Source organism: Pteropus alecto, unplaced genomic scaffold (genome assembly GCF_000325575.1).
Source record: "Pteropus alecto unplaced genomic scaffold, ASM32557v1 scaffold14, whole genome shotgun sequence".
NCBI lineage: Eukaryota > Metazoa > Chordata > Mammalia > Chiroptera > Pteropodidae > Pteropus > Pteropus alecto.
Genome location: NW_006436810.1, coordinates 3823764 through 3848384, shown reverse-complemented (window position 1 = coordinate 3848384; position 24621 = coordinate 3823764). Strand labels below are relative to the sequence as shown.

General features: G+C 34.5%; 1 protein-coding gene and 1 pseudogene across 3 annotated transcripts; both read right to left on the bottom strand.

Annotated features, from left to right (window-relative positions):
* Window positions 1-767: 767 nt before the first annotated feature.
* On the bottom strand, window positions 768-22389 carry CUNH9orf72 (chromosome unknown C9orf72 homolog). Of its 3 annotated transcripts, none has more exons than XM_015590771.2 (12): window positions 22301-22366; window positions 20004-20212; window positions 17364-17851; window positions 16130-16189; window positions 13164-13259; window positions 12365-12429; window positions 11097-11169; window positions 8725-8841; window positions 6750-6985; window positions 3883-3940; window positions 2726-2835; window positions 768-2623 (listed from the first exon to the last, which is right to left on the bottom strand). In XM_015590771.2, exons 3-12 carry the CDS (start codon window positions 17805-17807, stop codon window positions 2437-2439), a joined length of 1446 nt encoding a protein of 481 aa, XP_015446257.1. In that variant the 5' UTR covers window positions 17808-17851; window positions 20004-20212; window positions 22301-22366; the 3' UTR covers window positions 768-2436. The 3 variants fall into 3 exon arrangements, with proteins under 3 accessions (XP_015446257.1, XP_006913751.1, XP_024903906.1); XM_006913689.3 differs by having other exon boundaries at window positions 20113-20212; XM_025048138.1 differs by lacking the exon at window positions 20004-20212 and having other exon boundaries at window positions 22301-22389.
* Window positions 20565-20680, bottom strand: LOC112481318 (annotated as a pseudogene).
* Window positions 22390-24621: the final 2232 nt, after the last annotated feature.

Sequence of the window (24621 nt, the reverse complement as noted above, 5' to 3'; positions counted from 1 at the left end):
AATCAAAATGTAACCCTGGGAGTTATAAGCTGAAAGCCTTTTTAAACAACAAAAACAACATAAGATTCCAGTGTGGGGGTGGAAAAAATAATTTTCTTTCCACCTTCTAAGTTCTTGTGGCTGGAATAATTACCAAATTAACATGAGATAGAATAACGGGAGAGAATGACCAAATTTATTTTTTATGTACATATGGGGGCTCCTTAAGAAAATGAGACACCAGGACATATCAAGCAGCTAAGGCTTATATGCCATTTCGAGCTAAGGAGAAAGGGGGAGGAGTTTGTGTCTTGGGATCTTGAATAGAAGGAAAGCAATTCACATTGAGACAGAAAAGCAAATGTTTGGTAAATATCTGCCACGCCATCTTTAACTACAGACTTTAATCAAAAGGGCCTCCCTTGCTATGTTCCTCCCTGCTTATCATACTTAGTTCATGTTTCATATTAACTATAGTTATCTATGGTATCTCCTTTCCTAGAGCAGGTACTCTATCTAAATATATTTAGGCAGTTAGGGAGAAGATCGAAGGTTCTTTTTGAGTCTTTTGTTTCTAAAAAATAACCAGCTTATAATAATCAATATCCCAAAAGGCTTATTTTGGGGGGGGCAAACTTTGGTCCCCCCTCACCAGAATCATAATCTTTAAACGTATTTTCTTTCAAAAGGAAAACTAAAAAAAATCTAGTTTAGGTTCAACATGACAGTCAGCTGAAGGAAAAACAATCTTTCAATATCATAGTAAGGCTTTTCTGAACAAATAATTGTAGGAGACAAAATTTCAAAAATATTTTATTCAAAATTCTCCTTCTAGGAGAAAATATATGTAGCAGTGTTTACACATGCTTTAATAACTTATTTCACTATACAACTTGCACTCTGTGTAACAATACAATAAACCAGAAAAAAAAATTAGTCAGCACTTAAATAATCTATCATATAAAAAAACATTGAGTAAGGGGTACAACATGGTATTTGTACAGTTTTTCATGACTGAGCTACAGAGCAGTTCAAGTTCAGTGTGTGTGTCTAAAAATCAAACTGTACAACTTTCTTATTAGTGACATTAAAGGCTATTAAGACCTTTTACAACAGAACATATTTTTGGTTAAATCTGGTGGGTAAGGGCAGAGGCGCTCTATTACTTTTATCCCTTTCTTATAAATATTTGTCCCTTTTGTGTCACTTCCACAGTTTTAAATAAAAACACTTTTTATGCTTATATATATTACTATGTCAACATTATTCCAGCACAGAATTACGTTAATCAGTTATTTCATAGCTAACAAAATGGTTTAAACACATTAAGGAAACAAAAGAAATAGACCACTTAGTTCTGCTTAAGTAGCACCTAGTATAATAGCACGTCAGTAAAGTTTCTCTTGCTATTCCTCATGTAATGCAGGCAGAGACATGGCAATAACTTCAAAAATATGCACAGAAATATAAGCAAGAAGAAGACAAGATACTATTTTCTATTTCTGAAAATACATATTACTAGCTAGTACATTCTCTATTGCATTTAATAATCTCTAAGTTACAATGATTGCCAAATCAGGGTAAGACTATACAAGAAGAAAACAAGATGAAAATAACTGACTAGTGAAATACGAACTTCTTCTAAGTAATTATATTTTCCAAGGGAAAAAAAAGGCACAGGAGGTACACATTTCCATTTGGCTCAAAATAATGAAAATTAATTTAAAAAGTTGGCAACATCTACTAAAACATAAAATTCAATTGTTATATTTTCTGACAGAGCTTAACAAACTAAAACCACCCTGACTGTAGTTTATCATAATTGGGACGATATACACTGCTTGACATATCTACACAGACTGAATTTGAAGGACTAAGTCTACAAGTAGGATCTAAAAATGAATTTCAATTAAACATCTGCTTGACCAATATTTTTTTCCTAAAGCTTATGCTAGGTTCAAGTTAACTTCCTGTCTATGGAACTGAAATATTTCAGATGCTCTAATTTTCAGCTAATCACAATAGTATTACAGTAATCCCATATACTAAGAAACACCAAAAGATGGAAAGTCAACTAGTATTATATCTGTGAAAGCTAACTCAGACTTCACTTTGATACATGTAAACCATGAATCCTAAGTTTCAAAAAACAGTAGTTGTGGTCAAGTTTATATGCTATCCCTATGTCTTTAAAAGACAGTGATAATATTTATTATAATTGTAAACATAAGTCTGTATCCCAAGAAAGCACATCAAAGGAAAAGATGTACCCATTGTTAACAACGCACCTGACATCCCCTTGTAGACTTCTTGTGACGACTGTAGTGTAACTAAGCTTAACTGCCATTGCTGAGTAGGATTCTGGGGTATGACCTGAGGGACTGATATGTCCCATATCACTGAGCTATTTTAGCAGCAATAATGACTGTGACAAAATATACTTAACAAGTTACACATTTAAAAAGTCATTAGAACATCTCGTTCTTGTACACTAGTATAGAAAGGTCTTCCAAAAATAAACGAGTGTAGGCCTGGTTTAATTTTCTCAGCTAGAGCCATTATTATGTTAAGATCGCCCTCTGCTGTTAAATCAAGGTCTATCTTCAGGTTCCGAAGAGATTTAAAGGGCTTTTTCCCCTTCTGCCTACAAATAACGAAAAAAATGTATATGTAATATTGAAAATGTCCAAAGGGAACAAAACAAAAACAATGCACAAAAGTCTTTCTTCCATACAGTTTTACTTACGTATCATCTTCTATATATTTTATTAGCGTCAAGGCTTTTCTGTGAAGGACAAGCAGAAATTGTGCAAGGAAAGTACTCCTGAGAGATAAACCAGGTTTCAAATGAAAGACCTACAGGAAAATGAAGCATTTTAATAAATATTTTGTTCTCATTCTACTTACATAGCATGTTTCTATCACAACATTAATAGCACCTGGCAGGTCACACGCATTAGAGCAGTCCCTTAACAGGAAGGAGTATGGTGGAAGTACTGAGTGAGTCTAGAAGCAATCTGACTCAAATAGACTCAAATTTCGCATTCTACCTCAGAATAAATATATGCATATTTTTTTTACTATTAAAAAATCACAATGTAAGTTACTTCCAACTGTGTTACTTGACTTTTTCTGCCCACATTGTCGAATAAAATGGAAGTTTCCAGAAGTTGAGCCATGCTTAGACTATGATTTTGAGATATTCATAATCCTCTAGTACTTTTGTTGGGGGGAAGGGTATAGGTGTAGTAGGATTTTATTTCTGCTTGAGAAACATGGGAGAAACATGGAATTACATGACTACAAATTATCCCTGAACTTTGAAATATGTCATAGACCACATATTTGGATCGAAAATTTCTAGTTAACCTAAGGATTTCATTATTTCAAAGTTACATTTAAGACAATGTTTCCTGGCCTGATCCCCAGAATGATATTATAACAAAGCTCTGTTATATTAGGAAATAAGTCTTATAAAAAGTATAATTTTCTTCAAATGTATATTTAAGCAGAATTTTTTCAAAAGAATGAGACAATAAAGATGCTATCATTTAAACAGAAGTATACTAAGTTTTAAAGACATTTTTGGCTCAAGGCAAATAAAAAACATTTATGTACCTTTTCCCTCCATCCCCAAAAAGAAAATACCTTGAGTTATAGGTTAGTGCTTAGACTTGAAAACATTATTTGAATTGGGGAATACTGCATTTTTAATTATTAATATTCAGGCTGCTATTCATAATTCAAAAAATCACTTAGACACTTTAAGAAAGACCAGAGACACCACAAAAAGATAATGACTTAATTCTATGATGTTACAGATAGAGTACAGGCATTGTAGGATATATTAGAAGAGAAATGTGTCACATCATTCACTATGACAATCTTACGTTTAACACCTACCTGATCCAGGAAGGCTTTTACTAGTGTGTCTCTGTGTAAGACATCTTGAAAAATATTCCTATGAAGAAAACAGTTCAAATGCTGAAATGGCTGTACAATGCTACCTTCCATAATCCTATACTCTAGCCAATAAATTAAATTCTTAGATATGGGATATTATATATAAACATATTTATAAAAATTAGATGTATTTGAAAATATAAAATATACATTCATTTTAGCTCAAAGATACATTTGTATATTACTGGCTTTGTCAGGCCAGTATGTAATTATTTTTTCTTAAAGATATAAGCAGTCCCAAGCAGGATATGTAATATACACCAACCTATATAGTATCCTCCCCTTATAAAGAAATGTTGAGAGCCTTAAATAATTGGTAAATATAATTACCAATTCCTGCCATCTCAACAGCAATAAAAATAAACACACACCACTCCCACCAAAAACAAAAACAAAAGGTTAACTTTATATACTAATAACTTCTAATAAACATTTTAGGATGAAAAAAAGGTAAAAGGATGAATGCTAAGAATCATTTGAGTGGGATTAAGGAACACACCTAGAAAACTATCTGCAACATCAGCACCACTGAGTTTGCATCAACAAGTCTCATCATCTAGGAAGTAACATGAATGAGCTGGTGTTCTAGGAAAGTGTTACCTACCTTGGCAATGACCAGAGTAAGATGTTAAGATGTAATGCACACTTGAAAGAAGGTGTACCTAACACACCGCCTAGGATATAGCAGGTGCTTAAAAAAAAAAAAAATTGCTCCCTTCCCAGGCCCGAACTCCCTTTAATTTTTTCTTTTCTCCTTCCTGCTACTTGCTTTCTACTTCCTTAAAGAATTTACTGAGATGCTAGGTTATACAAAGTCAGATGGTAACATAATACTTAATAAGGTAAATGATTTTTAACTGAAAAGACTGAAAATAGTAGAGATCATCATATAACTGATAGGAGTGGCAAGAAAAGAGGTGTGTGTGCAGAGGTAAATAGGAAAGTACCTAAAATTTCCTAGTTTTGGGAGATGGGTGTACCAAACAACAGAAGGAAACCGAGAAGAAAAGAAAAAAATAAGCATTTCACAACTACTGGTTGTCCATTTTGTGGCCAATGTGGGTACTGACAGCACCCTTATTTGGCTTTGGAGAGAGAATAAGGCCATTTAGGTCTAGTGTTCTGAATATGCCTATTTCACTGAATGAATGTTTTGGTCGTATAGTGAATTAAATGAAGCAAAGTGTTAAAAAACATTTTTAGTGACTGATTTTTCATGTAGTGGCAGTGACTGAAATAAATTTTAAATGTTAAAATTAAAAATATCTTTAAAAATTTGCAATATTATTTAAAATAAACTAAAAAGCAAAATTTGTCTAAAATATGTAAAATTTAACAATACATAATCTAGTTGTTGAAAATATTTTTGGACAATTTTATGTTCAGAAAACTTACTTAGAACTGGAAGGAAATTTTAAAATTCGTGACATCATTTTGTTATGATCAGCAAAACAAGAATAGTTGGCTGATCATAGTTTGTCAAATTAGCAAAGTAAACCTAACAGGTTAAAATGACTAAGAAATGTTAAAGTATACGTATGTGTTCTCTAAAAAAAAAAACTAGATGGTTGTAAACCCATTCTAAAGTTCACCAAATTCCCCCCTCCTCACCAAAGACCTTTGAAGCAAACAATCGAAAAAGAGAAAAAACACTAAACACTTTAGGGAAGAAAAAAATGCTTAAAGGAACAAATTAATTCTGAGAATTTCTACATGGGTACCAAAATTACCAATACCACATGTGAAAACTTAGTGACCTGGATTCCAATTTTGACCAAGTTATTTTCTACACTACCTCCCTGAAAACTTTGTAAGGAACCAACAAGAACACTGGAGAGTTGGGAAAAGATGGGTCCTAATAAAGTCATCTTTCTGTAGCTATTGACAAATGAAGCTGGGGCTCCCTTGGATACAGTCTTCTTTTTCTATGATTTTGGTCAACACCTCAGCACCTGCGTGACTACTGATGCTCCACTTGTCTGCTGCATCAGCTCAAAATTTTTTTTAGAAACAAAGGACAAGGTTGCTGGCTCCAATTTTACTGCTTCCTTATATACTTAAACCTGTATCATTCTAGTTAATATTTATTGAGCACATTCTAGGTGCCAGACACTTTAAATTGATTACAGAAAACCATAACAGTATACTACAATTCTTTTCTTGATTTCAAAACATCGTTTAAGTATATTCTCGGGGTTTTATAATTCAGATTTGTCAATACTACGTTTTTTCCTAATTGAGTCCACAATCAATATTTTATTATCATTATTATCATTTTTATCTTTTTAATTTACTGATCAGATTTTACGGCAAGAAACGAATACCATGATATAAAATGCAAAGTAAAAGAATGCTCTATTAATATTTTTTGACATTTTTGTTGTATTTTATATTCCTATATCAAGACAAAAAGACTGAGAATTACTGCTCTATTTTAGTTAATAACCTTTCTAGTGATTCTTCTTATACATTAGACTGTAAGCAACATGAGAGCTGACGCTGTCTATAAGATATTAACCTTAGCACCTAGTACTGTGCCTAGGGGCTCAATATATATTTGTTAAATTAATAGTTAAATAAGTATTTTAATGTCTAATCTAATCTATCTTATGGGAAACACAATTATATTTAGAAAAACATATTTAAGAAAAAAATGCTTGATTAACCAAATAGATCTTTGAGCATAATTCTCCTAGTAATATTTCTTTGATTTTAAACACAGACTCATTTGTTTTGTTATTACTCATAAAAGATATAATTTCATAATATTGCTTAATGACAATACCAAAAAGCAGGGCATTACATACAAATCAGGAGTGAAGCTTTCGTCCGTGTAGATGATCGTATCCTGAGCCATATCTTCCTCTGAGGTGGCTCTCCAGAATGCTGTCAGCTCTGATCTCATGTATCTACGCTGATTATAAATATGTTCGTGACAGGGTGGCATCTGCTTGACAGTATTGACATCCACATCTATGTGGGTGGTGGGGTAAGGAGCATACATAACTTGCCGGAAGGGTAGCACAAAGCTTCCAGTTGAATCCTGTCGTAATGAATGGAAAACGTACTGTCTTTAGGCCATAAGATACGAATAATTATTTTTTAAATTAAAAAAAAACTGGCTTTGATTTAGCAAATCAATCTCTAGAAACTTATACCCAGATATTAATCATGATTACATGCAAACTTATAGTGACAGAAACAACCTAAGCATCCAAAAAGAGAAATGATTAAGCTGAAGTTTGTGTTGATACTGAAGAATATTCACAACATATTGTGAAAAAAGCAGGTTATAATATGTGGAGTATAAACCAATTTTTTTTGGTGGGGAGAGATATGTGGAAAAAAAAAATACAGAAGAAAAAAGACCAGAAATATATCTGCTAAATATCAGCAGTGGATATTCATTGAATTGTGAGATTACAAGTAACCTGTTGTTCTTGACTATTCCTATGCTCTTCTAAATCTCAACAATCTATGTTCAGATTTAAAAGTAAAAAATATACTTTTCATGTTTAGTGAGTTGAGTTGCCATGAAACAAGGACATACTATATATGAGGCACTATGCTATGTGCTATGAAGAAAACAGAAGACAAAGGCTATTTTCAATTTTTCACTTTTATAATGCTGTGATAAATCACCTTTATAAGTAAATCTTCCTCCATACATAATTGCTTCCTTAGGATATATTTCCAGAGGTAGAAATAGTAGGTTAAGTTTTTAAACATTTGTAAAGCTCTTAATATATAATGTCAAAGCATTTTCTGAAAGGCTATACAATTTATAGTTGCATGGAAAATTCTTTACACATATTTTTTCATTAAATTATAGTTTCAAGTTTTTCTTCTATGCATCTGGTATAGGATCCTTTCAGGAATAAAGTTATATAATTAAATGAGAGGGACCTAAGAAAATAAAAGTCTAAGTACCTTCTGCCTTTGATAAGAAGTTCTAATTTTCAGATTTGTACAATTCAAATTGGAAATGAGTTTCCCTTAAGCAGTTTCTGTACTTAAATACTATTACTTTGAGTGCACGGCATGGACATTATTGAAAATACAAAAGCTGAATGTAACTTTTATTTGCAACAATTTTTAATATTTTTTCTTTCATGTGTTATGTCTACATCCTCACGAAAGCATCCACCATGAGAAAATCACATAACCATTAGGAAATCTACTTCTTCACATGTTTGATTATACTTGAACATCAATATTGGGTTCAATAAAGTGAATAACTGTCTTCCTTATAATTAGTGAAAATGGCTAATTTACATTTATCTCTTTTGCTCCTTGAAAAGCAGACTCGGCAAATTAAAAATAATGTAAAGTAATTTTTCATATGTGTGTGTGTGTGTATACACACGCATAGGAATTGATCAAATCTTAAACACTTTTTCGAGATAGGAAGCAGCTTTAAATTTTTCTTCAATAAATGAATATGGTACATAAGCACAAAATGGTAACACAAAATTAAAATCTGTTCAGTAAAAAAGAATGTTCCTATTTAGACATGCAACCTGATTCAAGCACATACAAAAAAAAAAAATCCTAAGGCTAGACAGGCAGCTAAAAGAAACCAAAGAGAAACACAAAGAAAGATATTCTGTGATGTTTCACTGACATTAACTATAAATTCATAAGACATATACCTATGTTCAGATCTGTGTAAAGGAAATCAGCCCCTTGGCATATAAACATGAGATGCATTCAATGTTAACATTCAAAACATACTTATAGAGACTCAAAATTGGTTTCACTTGTGACATGTGGAAACTATACCTTTAGCAGGCCTTGGACAAAAAGTCCTGACTCATATTTAAATGATGATTCTGCTTCACATAATCTAGAACATTTTCTCTCTGCAGGAGTCAGAAAAAGGCATAATGTTCTTACTATCTGTAAAAGAAAATATTTTAGCATTAAAATGTGACACACACACACACACACACACAAATACCACCATTGGTTTGCTTATGAAAGAAACTAAAATTGTTTTCACCAATAAAATACATCCTGAGAAATAAGTATTCCTTAGTCACCCAGAATAGTCCATGAGCTATATCAGTTGCTTAAAACAGGTATTCTGTAGTCAAATAAGTTTCGGAAATGCTAGTAAATTTACTGTAAGATAACTCAAAACTTTTGACATTTGAATACATATTGTTAATTATCCAGATGACTGATATCATATGCAGATTTTCTCAAACTTATTTGACCCTGGAACCCTTATTTCAGTAGGAAGTATAATTATTGACTGTATCTTTGCCCAGCGCCAAGTGCTTTTCAAACAAGCACACAATTTTGGACAAGAAAAACTAAATGCTGTTAAATCACTCAGAATTAGGCTTTTGTTTAAGAGTTCTACATGTGAAATCCCATTATAATGAATATGAAGGAGTGTTCAAATCCTTCAAAAGAACAAGAACTAATTCTATCAAATTTGATTTAAAATAAACAAGCCATTGGTTGGGGTTTAGAAACCTATGATTCTAACAGGATTTGGTCCATAAATCCATTAGGGCAAGTAAAAAGCCTTTGAAAGGGAGCAGAATTTACCACCCCCAAATATACCTTTTTGGCAAAAGGATTATTTTAGGCTGATTATTTTTAAGAAATAGTAGACACAGTAGAAACCCTGAAAGTTATCCTTTTCTAAGAGACACTTAAATTTATAAGGGAAATCTCCATTTGTAAAGGTGTATCCCTCTCTGTACCAGGAAGAGGATGACTAAATCTCTAGAATCTCTTAACAGTGGAGAAAGCAAGGACTTGGAACTGCATAACTGTACCCTTATTACTGTGCTTTTCCTCGTAATCGATCAATAGGCCTTCCCACATCCCTACCCCCAAACATCTTTTGTCATTGGCTGAAGATAGTATTTAAGGTGAAGGCTTGGGCCATTTGGGGAGTTACTCAGTTTTTCTGCATATCTCCCATGTATACAGGAGGTATACATGTTATTAAGCTTCTGTTTGTTTTTCTCCTGTTAATTTGTCTTATTACAAAGGAGTCTCAGCCAAGAACCTAGAAGGGTGAAGAGAAATTTATTTTTCCTTCCCTATACCATGTAACTATGCTGGAATTCAGACTACATTCAGAGTTTTTATATTAAAGCAGTGGTTTACAATCTAGAGCAGTGGGAAGCTTTTTCTCAAATTAAAAAGATAAAAGGGAAGCTATTAATCCAGAACACAATGTATGATGAGAAAAAATGTTTAAAAAACACGTAGTCCCATACGGCCTTTCTCCCTCCAAGAAGTGACTGGGAAGTCCCTCCATGGAACCCAAAGACTTTAGGGTACACAGATAGAAAGCTACTTTCTTGGGGTAACAGAAATAATATCACTAGTCACTAGATGCAGTAAAATAATTAAGGTAAACGTATCTCTCATAAATGGTTGTATGAGAAATATAATTTTGGTAAATTAAGGGTCATGTAAATATACAGGGTAGCTTAAAACAGAAAAAAGTTATAAATATATTTGTTAAGCAAATAATCACTCCTAGCATATTTCCTGTATAAAACTTAACAAAATAGGTTTGCTTAAATTGATAGATATGTATACTTAATCTCTTTCTAATTAATGATCAGTGAAGAAAAGTACAAAATCTCTTAGTTTGGGTCTAATGCTTGGAAAGGTAATTGTTCATTAATTCTTTGGTAACTCGTGTAGCAATGAAGTGGTCACAAACATTACTAAATAAAGTATAACCTCCATTGACCACTTAATAGCAAATGGTCCCTAAAATGGATATATTTAGGGGGAAAAGCAAGAAAATAAAATCAAGGTGATCAGACATTTCTTTGGAATTCATACCAAAAGTATATGGCTATCTTCATAGTAAAGATAACATCAGAAAATAGAAGACAAATTTTTTTAAATATCTGATTTTAAAATAATCTCGAAACTATTATATGATTTATACTGAGACCAGTATTTATGTTATCGAAAATGAAACTAATGACTTCTTATTCAAACAGTTTACTTTAAACTTATTTTTCCCATAGGGTGTCCCAGTAATTTGGTCAGATTATATTGCCTTGTTATACTATTAGATCATCTTGACTGTGACCTAACCTTTAAATTACAATCCATAATACGTTAGCAGTATTAAAAAGACAGATTTGCTGGATTATAAAATAAATTACCTTGTTTACTTTCTCTGCACTGCTTCCTACTACGACAGAACAGCCACAGGTTTGCAAGTGTGAGCTAATGGCACTATAAATTCAAGAAAAAAAATTAAAAACATTGGCTGTAAAACAATTTCACAAACTAAAAAAAAATAAAGGCACGTGAGCTTCAAAAAACTTAGAATAGCTTTACATGAGAAACTCCAAAACTACAAGCATAATAGCCATCTTTATTTTTATGGTACTTTACATTTTCCACATGCCTTTTACAGAGATTCTCCCATTTGAACCTTATAACAACACAGTTAGTAAAATATCACCATTTTATAGTGGAAGAAACTGATGTGTAGAGAGATTAAATGATTTATTTAAAGTCAAATGGAATTAAAAATAATATAATGAATGAATGACACTGAACAGAATCAGCACTAATGCACTTCTGATTCAAGCCATTTAAGGCTTTTAGGTTAAACACGCTCAAGCCTCTAAGATTCCATTTTAAAAAATAAAATTTCACGATAATCTGCGATTGTAAAAAAACACTAAAGTGGAAGAATGAGATTATACATGTAGAGAAAGCACTTAGTATAGGGAATAATATGTAGGCATCCAATAAACACTGGCTATTATTGCTGGTTACTATTACTATCATTTTTCCTTAGAAGAAATATAAATTAAAAATGTTAGCCATTATTATGTGTTTTTATGTTCCAGGTACTGTTTTAAATGCTTAATATGATTTATCTCACTCAACGCTTACAATCATCTCATGAAGTAGGTAGTATTATTATTCCCATTTTACAGATGAGGAAATGGAGGCACAGAGAGTTCAGGTAGTTTTCCCAGGGTTACACAGTAGGAAATCTCATTTTAGAACCCACTATAAGATAGAAAGAGTGAATAAAAATGTAAATAATTTTATTTTCTAAGACCAAATAACTCAAGTCTATCCGCAATGCAACTTACTTTGAAAGGGTTCTTCATTTCAGTTTTAATGAGAACTAAAACAAGAAACGAGAACCAAAGGACCAAGATTTCTTGTCCAGATACTATGAAAACTCAGTTTTTTAAATATTAAGAAGAGTAACATCAAATATATCACAGACATGTAATAAATGACAAAATAACACAAAGATAAGCAATAGGTCAAATACACAATGTTGTCCCTAGAATAATCCGGGGTAGACATGTTGTTATTTACGTCCTTCTAAATCCTGTCATAATTGAACATAAGATTTGTATCTGCTTCATCCAGCTTTTATAAAAAGAAAGTAAATTCTTACTTGAGAAGAAAGCCTTCATGACAACTGTCACCAATATCATCATCATTGAGAACTGTATCAGTTATCTAAAATGTACCAAAAAAAAAAAAATTCTGGTATAACATATTGCTGAAATAACTTTTAATACACAGGTTTTCTGAAGTCTAGGTTCAACATAATACATTGCCCTCATTCCTTAAAATCAAGACTCTCCATAAAACAATCTCTGTGTACTACCACAAACTTGTTCAGAAGAACAAATGCAAAAGCTGGTCAGGCAGGTTTAGCAACAATTTTTACAAGAATCTCCTCCTCTTCTGAGCTATCAGAATCAGGAGATAAATCTTAATGACAAAAATGTCAGAAAATAACAACAACAGTTTCCTAAAGACTTCCCTATATATGCATAGCGTGTGATTCAAAATGTCCTCAACAAATGATTAAGGAAACTAGATAAGTGAATGTGAGTAATCTTCCATTAAGGGCCACTGATTTGTACAGTTTTGTTACCAAAAGTACTGCCTTACCGATTGCTTCTATAAGATCTAAAATTTCCCCACTTCTGGGAAATACGAAAATGGTCACATAAATAAATTTAATGTTTTAACTATCACTGACCAAAGAGCCTCTGTTTGGCAAAAAACTTCAGAATTTTAGGTGTGTTTGATAAAGTGGCTAATGCTTTATATGAATAGTATGTATGACAAAAATGAATACTACTAAAATTAGAACATTACTAATATACATAATAGTAATATAACTCAAGGAAATTGATAAAGGATACCATTGCTCCTATTTAATAAAATTAATAAAAACTTACATCTATTTCTTCAGGAACACTGTGTGATTTCATAGATGAAAGCAGTTCCATTACAGGAATCACTTCTCCAGTAAGCATTGGAATAATACTCTGACCCTGCACAAAAAAGTAAAATGAAGTAAAAAAAAAAAATCACACAGCAAAGTTGAAGCTGAACAATAAAAAATTAAACATCGAAGCAAAGAATAATGCTCTTTGATAAGAATACTAGATGACTTGTTCAAACACAGCTGCAAACAAGTCTACCACTCCAAAACATTGCTGAAAGATTTATGTGCCATTTAAAACTCATCTTCATTCTTCTGGAAATAATTTTCTTTAGTCAGAATAGAATCATTGGTTTATCATTTACTATTACATGCATAATTAAATCACCATGATAAATTTAGAAAGTATATCCTTTGAAATGTGAGATATAAAAACTCTTGATAAAGGTCATCAATGTAGTTTATGTCTAAAAATGAGGAAAACCAAGGATAAAAAGACGTTGAAATCCTCAGCAAATAACTCAGTTGTAAAACCTCAATCAATACTGAAACTCTGTATTCATAGTAAGGCATAATTTACCCAAATGCAAATCAAAATCATCATATATGTATATTTTAATAATCAATAAAATGTTTCCTTTAGAGTTATTTCAAGACAATACTACTTCTTATTCCTCAAAAATGTAATTTTGAAATCTCTAGACTGAAATTGAATGAAAATAATATAGAACATCACAAATGTAAAGTGTCTTAAATTTGGGTGATCCCTCATATATTCACTACCATCACCACTCTCCCTAAAGTATTGACCATCCTGAACATACAAACTTTTAGAGATGTAGGTAAAATTGTCATATGTCTATCAATTTTTAGGTAAACATGTTTTTAAAATGCACATATTTATGATCAATCTAACAAGATTTTTCCTCACTCATGTTTCATGAAACAATTTTATTCAAACTCTTCACATGCATCTTCAAATTAGAACCTCTGTCATCCCTACAGCCATTTTTTGAGTGACCTAATCCAGTTTTTCAGAGTCCCCTATCATATAAATTGCTTGAGAATTTAAATGTGATGCTGTCTCTGGAAATTTTATCCTAAGCCATAAACTCCCTTGTATCAAAGAAGGTATTATTATTTAAAAAAATGCATCCTGTAGTAACCTCCACAATATAATCACTTATTGTTTCTGCTTTAATATTTTAAATGCTTTTATACAATTAAACAATCAATAACATTGCAAATCAACAATAACTGAAGCTTTTGTTAAATTTACTTCCTTGTAAAGCGATTTTTAGCAGATGACAGCTGTAAGCATCCAGAACTAGCAATGACTAAAGTTGTTTCACGATAATGCGTCATCCCCAAATAGTATTAACTGTTAAAGTCACTGAAAGCACATCATGTGAGGTTTGCAAGGACTCAATTACAAGGCAATTCGTTTTCAGAAAGGATAACTGTGGGAAAACACCTTCCTTTAGGTCTAGGTATATGTAGTAGTTCATATGTGCAGTATCTGACATTTATCATCATAAACAAATGGATATCCTCACTGAAGCTTAACAAAAAGAAATCCTACAGGGCTGTACACAGTGAGGCTCTAAAAAAATCTCTCAAGTTTCTTTTCCTCCTCCAACGTCTCTAACTTGAACTTCTCAGCTGGAGAATGTTTCACCTTAAAAACCTTTGTCCCAAGTGTACTTTCCTCTGGACATAGAAGCGATAGGATAATATCTTCAAGAAGAGCCATTAAAAGAAAATTTATTAACAGTGGTTAATTTTGTAAGTACAGGCTTCTGGTTTGATAAAAAATAAAAGCAGAATTTTACTGGGTCTTAAATTTCCTTATCTTGAGATAACTCTACTAATTACTCCATAACTAGAGATTGGTAAATGTCACCCCATTACTTGAGACGCTATTTACTGATCAGCAAGCAAAGGCTGGGCTTCTCTGGGTAAAGTCTTATAAGTCTCAGACAATTCTGCAAAATTATCTCCTCTGGACTGGAAAATTATTTACGAAAGTGTAGACATAACAATTTTATAAAGGAGATCATTTTATAGAGTTTTATATTTTCCTGTTTAATGTCCCTATATTTTCACAAATTTTTAGAAAAGTTTTTGTTTAAAGTACCATTCTGTGTCAGGAGTATTAAGGAGAACCAGAGAAAAGGCAATCCATCCATGATGTTCATACTAGAATTTCAACAGAGGGAGCAATGAGAGTGGCCACAGGTAACAGGAGTAAAAGCAAAGAAGCCTTTCTCCATCCGAGAGTCGCCTTCAGAAGAACTTCTCTGCCCTGGTTTGCATTTCATTTCCACAGGGGAAGCCACATCTCTTCAATCATGCTCTTCAAACTCTGGTGCCTGCTCTCCATGGGTATTCAAAGTCATGGGATAAACATGGTACATTTTCCTAGAGACCTGATATCACTAGAAGCCTGATCAGTATGAAGGTGAGGAGTATCTCTGGCAAACTTCAATACTAAAACAAATATAGATATGTCATAGAATAAAATGTAAATTACATGAGTTTTAAAGATAGAACTTCGAAGAAATATGCTTAGAGCTATGCCTACACCCACAGATACCTTAGGAGTACTCACTTTCCACCTGTTACAACTACATCTGAGAAAATGTCTGAGGAAAAATACCTTAAATAAAATCTCATATACAATTTTTAATTTTGACTATAAATTAAGTTATTCAGACCTTACTCTGTGTATACTAATTAAATTAAAATATTAATTTGTAGATGCCAATACTGTTATCCTTTACATTGAATTATTCGGGTCTAAGACATTGAAGTTTTTATCCAGTTTATGCCATACATCTCCATAAAGGAAGGCTCTGTTCACTTTCAGGCTCACTGTTAAACTAACATAGCTTCAAAGCCTAAACAAAGTAGCCCTCATCCTTATACAGACACATGCCATGTGCATAGTGGTGTTTGAGTATGCAGTCTGTACTTTACCTGATCTTCCATTCTCTCTGTGCCTTCTAAGACTATCTTCTGGACATTTTCTTGCCTTTCCTGAGCAAGAGAAAATTGATTAAAATAATTTCAAAAATAACATTTTGATGTTTGATGTTTTTGTGTTTGTTTGTTTTTTTACAATACAGTTAAGTAGCAGACATATTTTTGTGTAATTTAGTTCATGGAGAAAATACTTTTCACTTTAGGACAGAAAAGAGGGGGTTGAAAATTATCTAAACAAATCCATGCTCTCCTAGAAAATACAAAATAAAACAAAATAAAACCATTTTTGCAGTTAAAAAGAGAAAATTTAGCAGATACTAGTCAGTGTAACATCTGCATAGTTTCACAAAGGTAATGATCTACACTTTTCAAATTAAATAAGATAAAGCTGAATCTGGGGAATACAGAGCTTCCTGATTTTAAATGATTTTCATATACATGTGAAAAATAAGGAGCAAGCCTGCAAACATAGTAAGAAACTATTCTTTTAAAAGATACTACTTTTCCTTACTATCTGGTAAAAGCCTCATAAAACTAATGCTTTAATGGATTTTCATCTTAGCATCAAATTGCAAAGTAGAAAGGAGAATTAAATTGTTATTCAGATCTGCTAAAGGTAAATAAAAATATAAATATTACTATAGATTAAGCTATAGGACTTAGGGGATAACAATATTTTCCTCTAGCTCAATATGCAAAAGGAAAAAAATGAATAAAAATATCATTTATGATATGAAAATGAAATTAATATCTCCTAGAAACCATTTGATCTAATCTCCTCATTTTGCAAATATGGGAACTTGGCAAAGAAGTTAAAGGGACCAAAGGATCCATGGCCAACTGCTTAGGAAACAACTGTTTTGAAATGCTTGTACTCACACACAGTAGTAACTGAAATAGTCATACAATCCCATCCATGACCAAAAAAAAAAAAAGCTTTAGAGTCAAAGGATCTCAAGATAATTAGACTACAAAACTTATTATTTCTCCTAATTACTCTAAGTTTAACTTTTTATTTGTAATGTGGAGATACCATCTCCTATCTTTCAGAGTTATTATGAATATCATAGACATCAGACTACATCTATCTGAATCTAATAAGATAGATGAAAATAATAGCTGTTTCAAGTTAATTGTATATCATTTCTAAAAATTAGGTATAAATGTATCAGAAGATAAGCTTTTAGCAGTTAAGTTAGTATGATTAATAAGCTCAAAGACTACTTACCTTATGCATCCATATCCTTCCTTTCCGGATAATGTGTGTTAATCTATCAACACACACTCTGTGAAGTGGGAGGTAGAAGCTAAGTTCGGTCTGTGGAAGTATAATTGATAGTCCATATGTGCTCCTATCCCCATTCCAGTTTCCATCAAAGATTAATGAAACAATAATTACTCCCTTTTCAGACAACACAAAAAACTTTACATCTATAGCTCCACTCTCTGCATTTCGAAGGATTTCTCCATTTAGGGTGTGGTTGGCAAGGAAAGTTATTTCTCCATCACTAAGAAGTAACTGTTCTGTCTTCGGAGCCCAAATGTGTCTTACTCTAGGACCAAGAATATTGTCCCAGTAAGCAAAGGTAGCTGCTAATAAAGGTGATTCACCACTTAAAGCGATCTCTGTCTTGGCAACAGCTGGAGATGGTGGTGGACACAGCGTCGACATCACTGCATCCCAACTGTTACATTATCCACATGCTCCAGGGATAGCTAAACAAGGACACACAAAATCAATGATTAGGTTAAACAATTTTAAAATCATTCACCAAAAACCCAAATAATTTAGGCATATGTGGCTTTTTCCTTGAAGCAAAAAAGATTTGGAAGCATGTCTCCCATCAGGACAGAGACATTCAACTAGCATGGCAGGTGCACATTAACCATTTGCTGCTATAATTTTGCAATACATAGTAACTTGTCATTTATATTCAGAAATTTACTTAGAAATGCAAATAATAAACTAGAAAAAAATTCTGAACATTCATATGAATTATTACATACTAAAGCTCATAGAATAGATATTCAGTTCCCAATATCCAGTCTATGTGCAATTCTAATATAATTGAATATTTGGTTCCTAAGCCATCTCAACTAAAGAGGAATAAATAAGAAAGGTGAGGGCTCAATAGAAGTCACTGATGTTTGTTGTGGGTTGAACTGTGTCTCCCCAAAGATATGTTCAAGCCCTAACCCTTGGTATCTGTGAATGTGATCTTATTTGGAAATAGTTATCAAGTTAAAATGGGGTCATCCTAGATGATGGTTAGTCTTAATCCAATGTCTAGTGTCTTTGTAAGTAAAGACCTAGAGCGATAGACACAGAGGGAATGGGGCCATGCAAAGATGGGAGCAGAAATTAGAATGAAGCAGCTACAAACCAAGGAAAGCTGCCAAGAATTACTGGAAGCCATAAGAAGTTAAGAAGAGGTAAGAAAGAATTCTTCTCTCAAGCCTTTAGAGGAGTATGTCCCTGCTGATACTTTATTTCAGATTCTAGCTTCCAGAACTTCGAATAAATTTTTGTTGTTTTACATCACTCAGTTTGTGTTGTGATACTTTGTTATGGTAGTCCTAGGAAACAGGTGACAGTAAAAATACCTTAAAAGCTGCTAAGGGGCGGGGGCAGAGGACAAAATATTGCAAAAATTCAATAGTGTGGAACAATAACAAAACATGAGCAAACACTCCTGTTATTCTCAATGAACTCTCTGGCTATCAGGGTACTAAAGCCCATTACTGTGTTTAAAATGACAAAACACCAAGACAGAGATAAAATATTTGGTATGTTATTCAACACAGAAAAGAACAAACTGCTCTCATATATCTCAACTTACTCAAATATATCACTCTGAGAATGCAGTTTGTGTGATATTAGTGTAAAGTGAATCATTTTTGCTTAATATTAAAATCAAATATTTGTATTTAAAGACCAAAAATGGAAAAAAATGACAATTTCATTTAAGCAAGTGTGACATCGAGGAATCTAATCATCATGTAAAGGATAGCAGTTATTAGCTGAAGTATGGCATTCCTATCTTTGCCTACATGATTGCTTTGGGAAAACACATTTGATCTAAAAATTCATGTCAAAGTAAACCATTTTACTTAAAGGATTTTATATCTTGTCAAGAGAGTTGAGACTGAGGAGAAGCAGAACTTTTGTTAGAATATTAGATGCACACTTTTAACATGATGTCAAGAACAAGGACACACAGCTTGGCAAGATGCTTTACAGTAAGAATGTGCAGAAATGGTTTAACACACAGACAGTGCTTATGTGTGTATCTTTTATTTCAGCATTTAGGGGATGTTTATTTTTTAATGTGTTATATCACATTATAAATGGATATAAGCTGTATAGCTTCTTTAAAACATCCACTGTTCTGGATACAATTTAAGCAGTTTACAATGATAGAAATGTAATTTGAATTGAAACTGTAATGATGCTACTGTCATCACTAATAGCAGCAAACTGGAGGCCAAGGAAATGAATTAAGTAAACACACAGCGATATATTGTAATATATATATTTTTTTGGATAAAAAAGGTGAATAATCATAAAGACAATATTGCAACTCAAGTATTTTATCATTACATTGAAAATAAGGAGAATTTCCTAAAACTAAATTCAGCCCTATAGCAAAATTTGGATTATGAAAAAACTTTTTACATGATAATGAAAATTAAACCATTATAGACCACTAATTACATTGTCTCACTGCTAATGTTATTAGACAGAAAACAAAGGACAAGCATCATGTTGAATTGTTTAGTTTTAAATCTTGCTAAAAGTAGTAATTTGAGAAATGAAACGTCATAGAGAAGTATAATTAGTACAGATGTAAAAAATGATTTTACTAACACTTAAAGTCATCATTTTGGTGAGGAAAACCCATATATACAAATGTGGCTGGAAAAAAATCCGTTCAAAACTAGTAATATTTTTTTTTAAGTCTATATATCTTAGTTACATGTAGTGTTGGCTTCTCCAGAGGGTCATCAAACATTTGCCTTAAGAGTCTTTTGAGGGAAGCCAGGATCCAAATTGGGTGACACAGTGGCTTGCCACTCCTGTAAACAAAGATTAGAGTTCATGAGATGTACTTGATATACGTTCTGAAAATAATCCAACATATGCAGATTATATTATTATCTGTTAAAACTGTTAGACTAGTAAGTCTGAAGCTTTGCCTTTTCTTAAACGTTTGCTAAAAATCAGCCACCGACTGGTATTTAAAAGTGGTCCACTGCTATTGTATACATCAGAAGTCAACTATCATTAAAGCCCACACTTTTTGTAGTCACGCTGTTTATTTTCTCCCAGCCCTAAGAGAAGCAGGGTCCTAAGTAAGCCCACACCTTACTTATCAGAGACTCCCCAGACCAACTTTGTTTTTTTATTTGTATTTATTTTTATTATTTATGCCTACAGCACCTGGTCTTCCCAGGTGGTCTCCCATCCAAGTACTAACCAGGCCTGACCCTTCTTAGCTTCCAAGATCAGACATCAGGCTTGTTCAGGGTGGCATGGCCATAGACCATGGACCGTGGCTCCACTGGGGCGCGAACCCAAGTAAAGCAGACATGCTAACCGCTACACTATGGAACCACGTCCTCAGACCAACTTTATTGACAGTGAACTGTTTGTAACACCAGACAGCCTGCGACACTTTCAAAATTTTTATCAGGCAATAGTCAGGAGATGTTCAAGATATCACTATCAGGCTTTCTCTCACAGCTTCAAATTTCTCAAATAGGCAGGCTATAAACTACCACTCCTTTGAACTACTTAACACAGAGCCCAAGGGCAGGCTTCAAAGATAGGAGGTCTATAGGTTTTCTATTTCTTTCTCTGAAAGGAAATTTTTGGACCACTAATAGAGACAAATAAAGAGACTATTTTGCCAGCTTTACAAAGAAAAAAAATCTTTAGCTCCTATGTTTCCTGAAGCAGGTTAATGCCAGCTTACTGCACAATCTGTAATGTGGTCTATAACAGCCCTCATTTTTGTTTCATATGTTTAAACAGCAGTCATCATGAAGCAAATCCAACTGATTTCCTTTCCTAGAGAGTAGCAGAGTTTGGCTGTGGTTCTAGCAAAGGTATGTATGTCACATAACAGCATCATATTTCAAGTATTCTGACTCTGTATTAACCTCCCATAAATTATATTTTTGCTTCTGTAATGTTCTTGTTATGTTAAAAGTTTTCCAAAGTCCGTGAAAGATCATGTCTAACAGTCCCTTTTGTACAAAGTAATGCCAGACATATTGTGTCCCCTTGCTTTGCATTATAGGCGGGGGATGGAAACAGTTTGAAACGGATTTTATCCACTGGCCACAACCAGCCTGCTACTTTGCTAAAGCCTAACACTCTCCATTGTTTCTGAAATGGCCATTTCTCTGGCAAGTGCATGACCTCTCTCTGTCTCCTAAATACAGAGCTTGCAAGAGCTAACTGGAGCCAATCAGAACCCGTGTGGGAATGGCAGACCGGTAATCAGTGCACTTCTGCAACTGATAGCATCAGTCAAGTTATGCCCAAGTTACAATGGTCACTTCCTTTAAGTAAGTCTGTGTAACCACGGAGCTGTGAAGCAAGTAGGTCATGTTCCACAAAAGAGGCGCACAACCCAGTCTAGACTTGCTGCCCAAATTTACAAGGCATCACCAATCCTCAGAAACTACAGTTCTGTAGACGTACGTCCACACCGTCACCCCAACCCGCATTATCTCTTCTCTGACCCTAACTTGGTCAGGGGCAGCCGCGCGCCGCTCGCCCTCTGGCCTTTCTGGAGCCAGGCCTCTTGGTGCCCAAGGCTCTATGCCGCGGAGCCCGCGGCACAGCGGATCCGACCGGTCCCTCTGGGTCTCACTCCGGGTGCCCGGGAAAGAGCCGGCTCGGAGACTGAGGGAAGGAAAGCGGGTAAGAGACTCAATACCCATCCCCTTGTCTCTGTGCCGCCGCGGCCGGGAAGCCCGGGGCCCGGATACAGGCACCGCCACTAGTCGCCAGTCTGGGAAACCCGATGCCCGGTTTCGGTCACGGAAAAGAAAAGAGAGAACGAGGAGAACCAGGGGTAGGGTCCCTGCCGCCGCATATAGCCGTCCAGGTACCCCGACCCTAAACAGTCGCGGGCAGGCTGGCTTCTCACTCACCCACTCGCCACCAGCTGCGCGTTGGTCGCCGCCGCAGGCGCAGGGACCGCAACCGCAGCCCCGCCCCGCCCCGCCTCCGGCCACGCCCCCAGGCCGGGCCGGGCCAGTCGCTCGCATTCGACCCGGCATCCGCTTCACGCCGTGCCTGTTTCCCACTTTGTGGTCTTCTGGTTAAAGTTTTGTGGACTCTTTCCTCGTTCACTCTCGGCAAATAAAGTGAGAGCAAAGAAAGGGGAGAAAGGGCGGGAAAAACAAAATCACACCAAGGAAACACACGCCTCTTGCTCTCTCTAGACCCCGCCCCCGAGGGGAAGTAACCGGGCAGCAGGGGTGGCTGACGCATCAAGCGCCATCTTTTACTTGGGCGGAACAAGTGAATGCTTGAAACGGCTCCATTTCCTCGTGGGACACCGTAGGTAACGTCTTGGCGTTTTCTATTTGCGGTGACGTGAACGCACGAGGCCTATGAAAGAGGGCGTGGTCGACTTACTCCTTTAGTTAAGTGACGCGCTCCGTGGCAAAGTTGGCGCAAGGTGTTAACCGAGATAGTGCTGTTCCTTCTGGAGAAGGCTGCTGGGTCCCGAGAAAGCAGAGTTAGTGGTTGTGAATGGTTTTGTTTGTGCTTGGCAAGCAGTGGGCATTCAACAAATATATGGTGAATTAATTAACGTACTTACATTTTGCCTTATGACTTATTTGCCTTAAATACACTGTAACTTCACCTCAAGTGCGGTTAAGTAATTTCCTTTTCCCACAATACGTAATCGCCACAATTTTGTCTTCTCTATTTTCATCTAAACATTTTCTCAAGCATGATTTTCACACCTTTAAATGACAGTTTTTGTTACTTGCCCAAAATGAGTTGTTTGGGTTTTTTTTTTTTAACCTTTGGAAAGGTACTTTACCATTCTGTTTGATGTACTGTGAGACTTAAAACAAGACTTAAATCCACCTTTGGTCTGCAAGTGTATATTCAGGTTATTCACTACAGATGAATGGCACTTAACATTTTTTTATTTTTAAAAACCATTCAGCACATCTTTATCACTCACAGAGGAAGGAAAGGAAGAATAACTACACAAATGATTCCTTCAAAACTGTACACTTTTCCCACGGCTCTATGCTTATAACACCAAATAGCTACTATTTATCTGTTTCCTGCTGTTTGGTACTGTGCTCCTCAGTCTACGTAAAGAATATGCTTAATCTTCCTGACATTTAGGATATACTTATTGTCATCCCTATTTTACAGAGGATATAACTGAGGTCCAGAGAGATTATTTACCCACGAATACCTATCTGTCTGATTCAGGCTAGTTTTGTACTGTTCCAGAGTCCACTGAGTCCTGAAGACACCAGGCTGGTACTGAGTTGATAACAGCCTTTCTCAGATAACACCTGTAGGGGATAATCCTAATACCCTGTAGTTCAGAGTAAGATAATCCTAATACCCTGTAGTTCAGAGTAAGATTGGGACTCAAATGAATTGCCTCGGAGTGGACTACAGCACTAAGAATAGTTTTTCCTACTTCAAAATTTTACCTAGAGGCAAAATTTCATTTTTGTCTTCAACAGGTTTCTGGTTTTGTTCAACATCAACCCAGAACAACTATACTTTCTAAGAGAGAAATGGAACACCAAGGTCTAAATTATGTATGACTAGGAGAAAAAGATAAAGTGGCTCTGTGTGCATGATACTTTGTAGCTAGTGGATGTGAATATTTTCCCCCACATCTAATTGAACAATTATCTAGGCATTGTGTGACAGTAGCTTGTGTGTCTTTTCAGTGGATTGGATTAAAAAAAAATCAGAAAGGAAAAGGTAATTTAATTTAGTACTGGGTTCCATAGTACAGATAAGCTTGAAGATGTAAGAGGAGGACAAATCCTAGCACACATCCCTTCTTCAGGAAACCGAAGAGAAAATGGCACTATATAGTAATGTGATTCATATTAGTGATACCAAAGGATGGCTTGGACTGCTTTAACTCTTCTCCCCTCCAAACTCTATTAATTAGCCCAAATAAACCATCCCAAATAACTGTAGCATCTAAGTTAAAATAGGTTTTGCTATTGAAATATATCTTCAAGTGAGAGCCCTAATCCCCTATTTTCAACTAAAATGATACCTGTAAGACCTTATTTAGAAATTTTTGAGCTATCCACCTACCCACATATAACTAATGAGCAATCATACAAAAAGGCTCTGCAACTAGGAAAACAGACAAGGAAATGGTTAAGAGCTTGGGCTCTGGAATCAAAACTGGTTAAGTATCTTTGCCTGCAAGGCTGTGCAGTACTTAACTTCCCCTTGTGTAAGT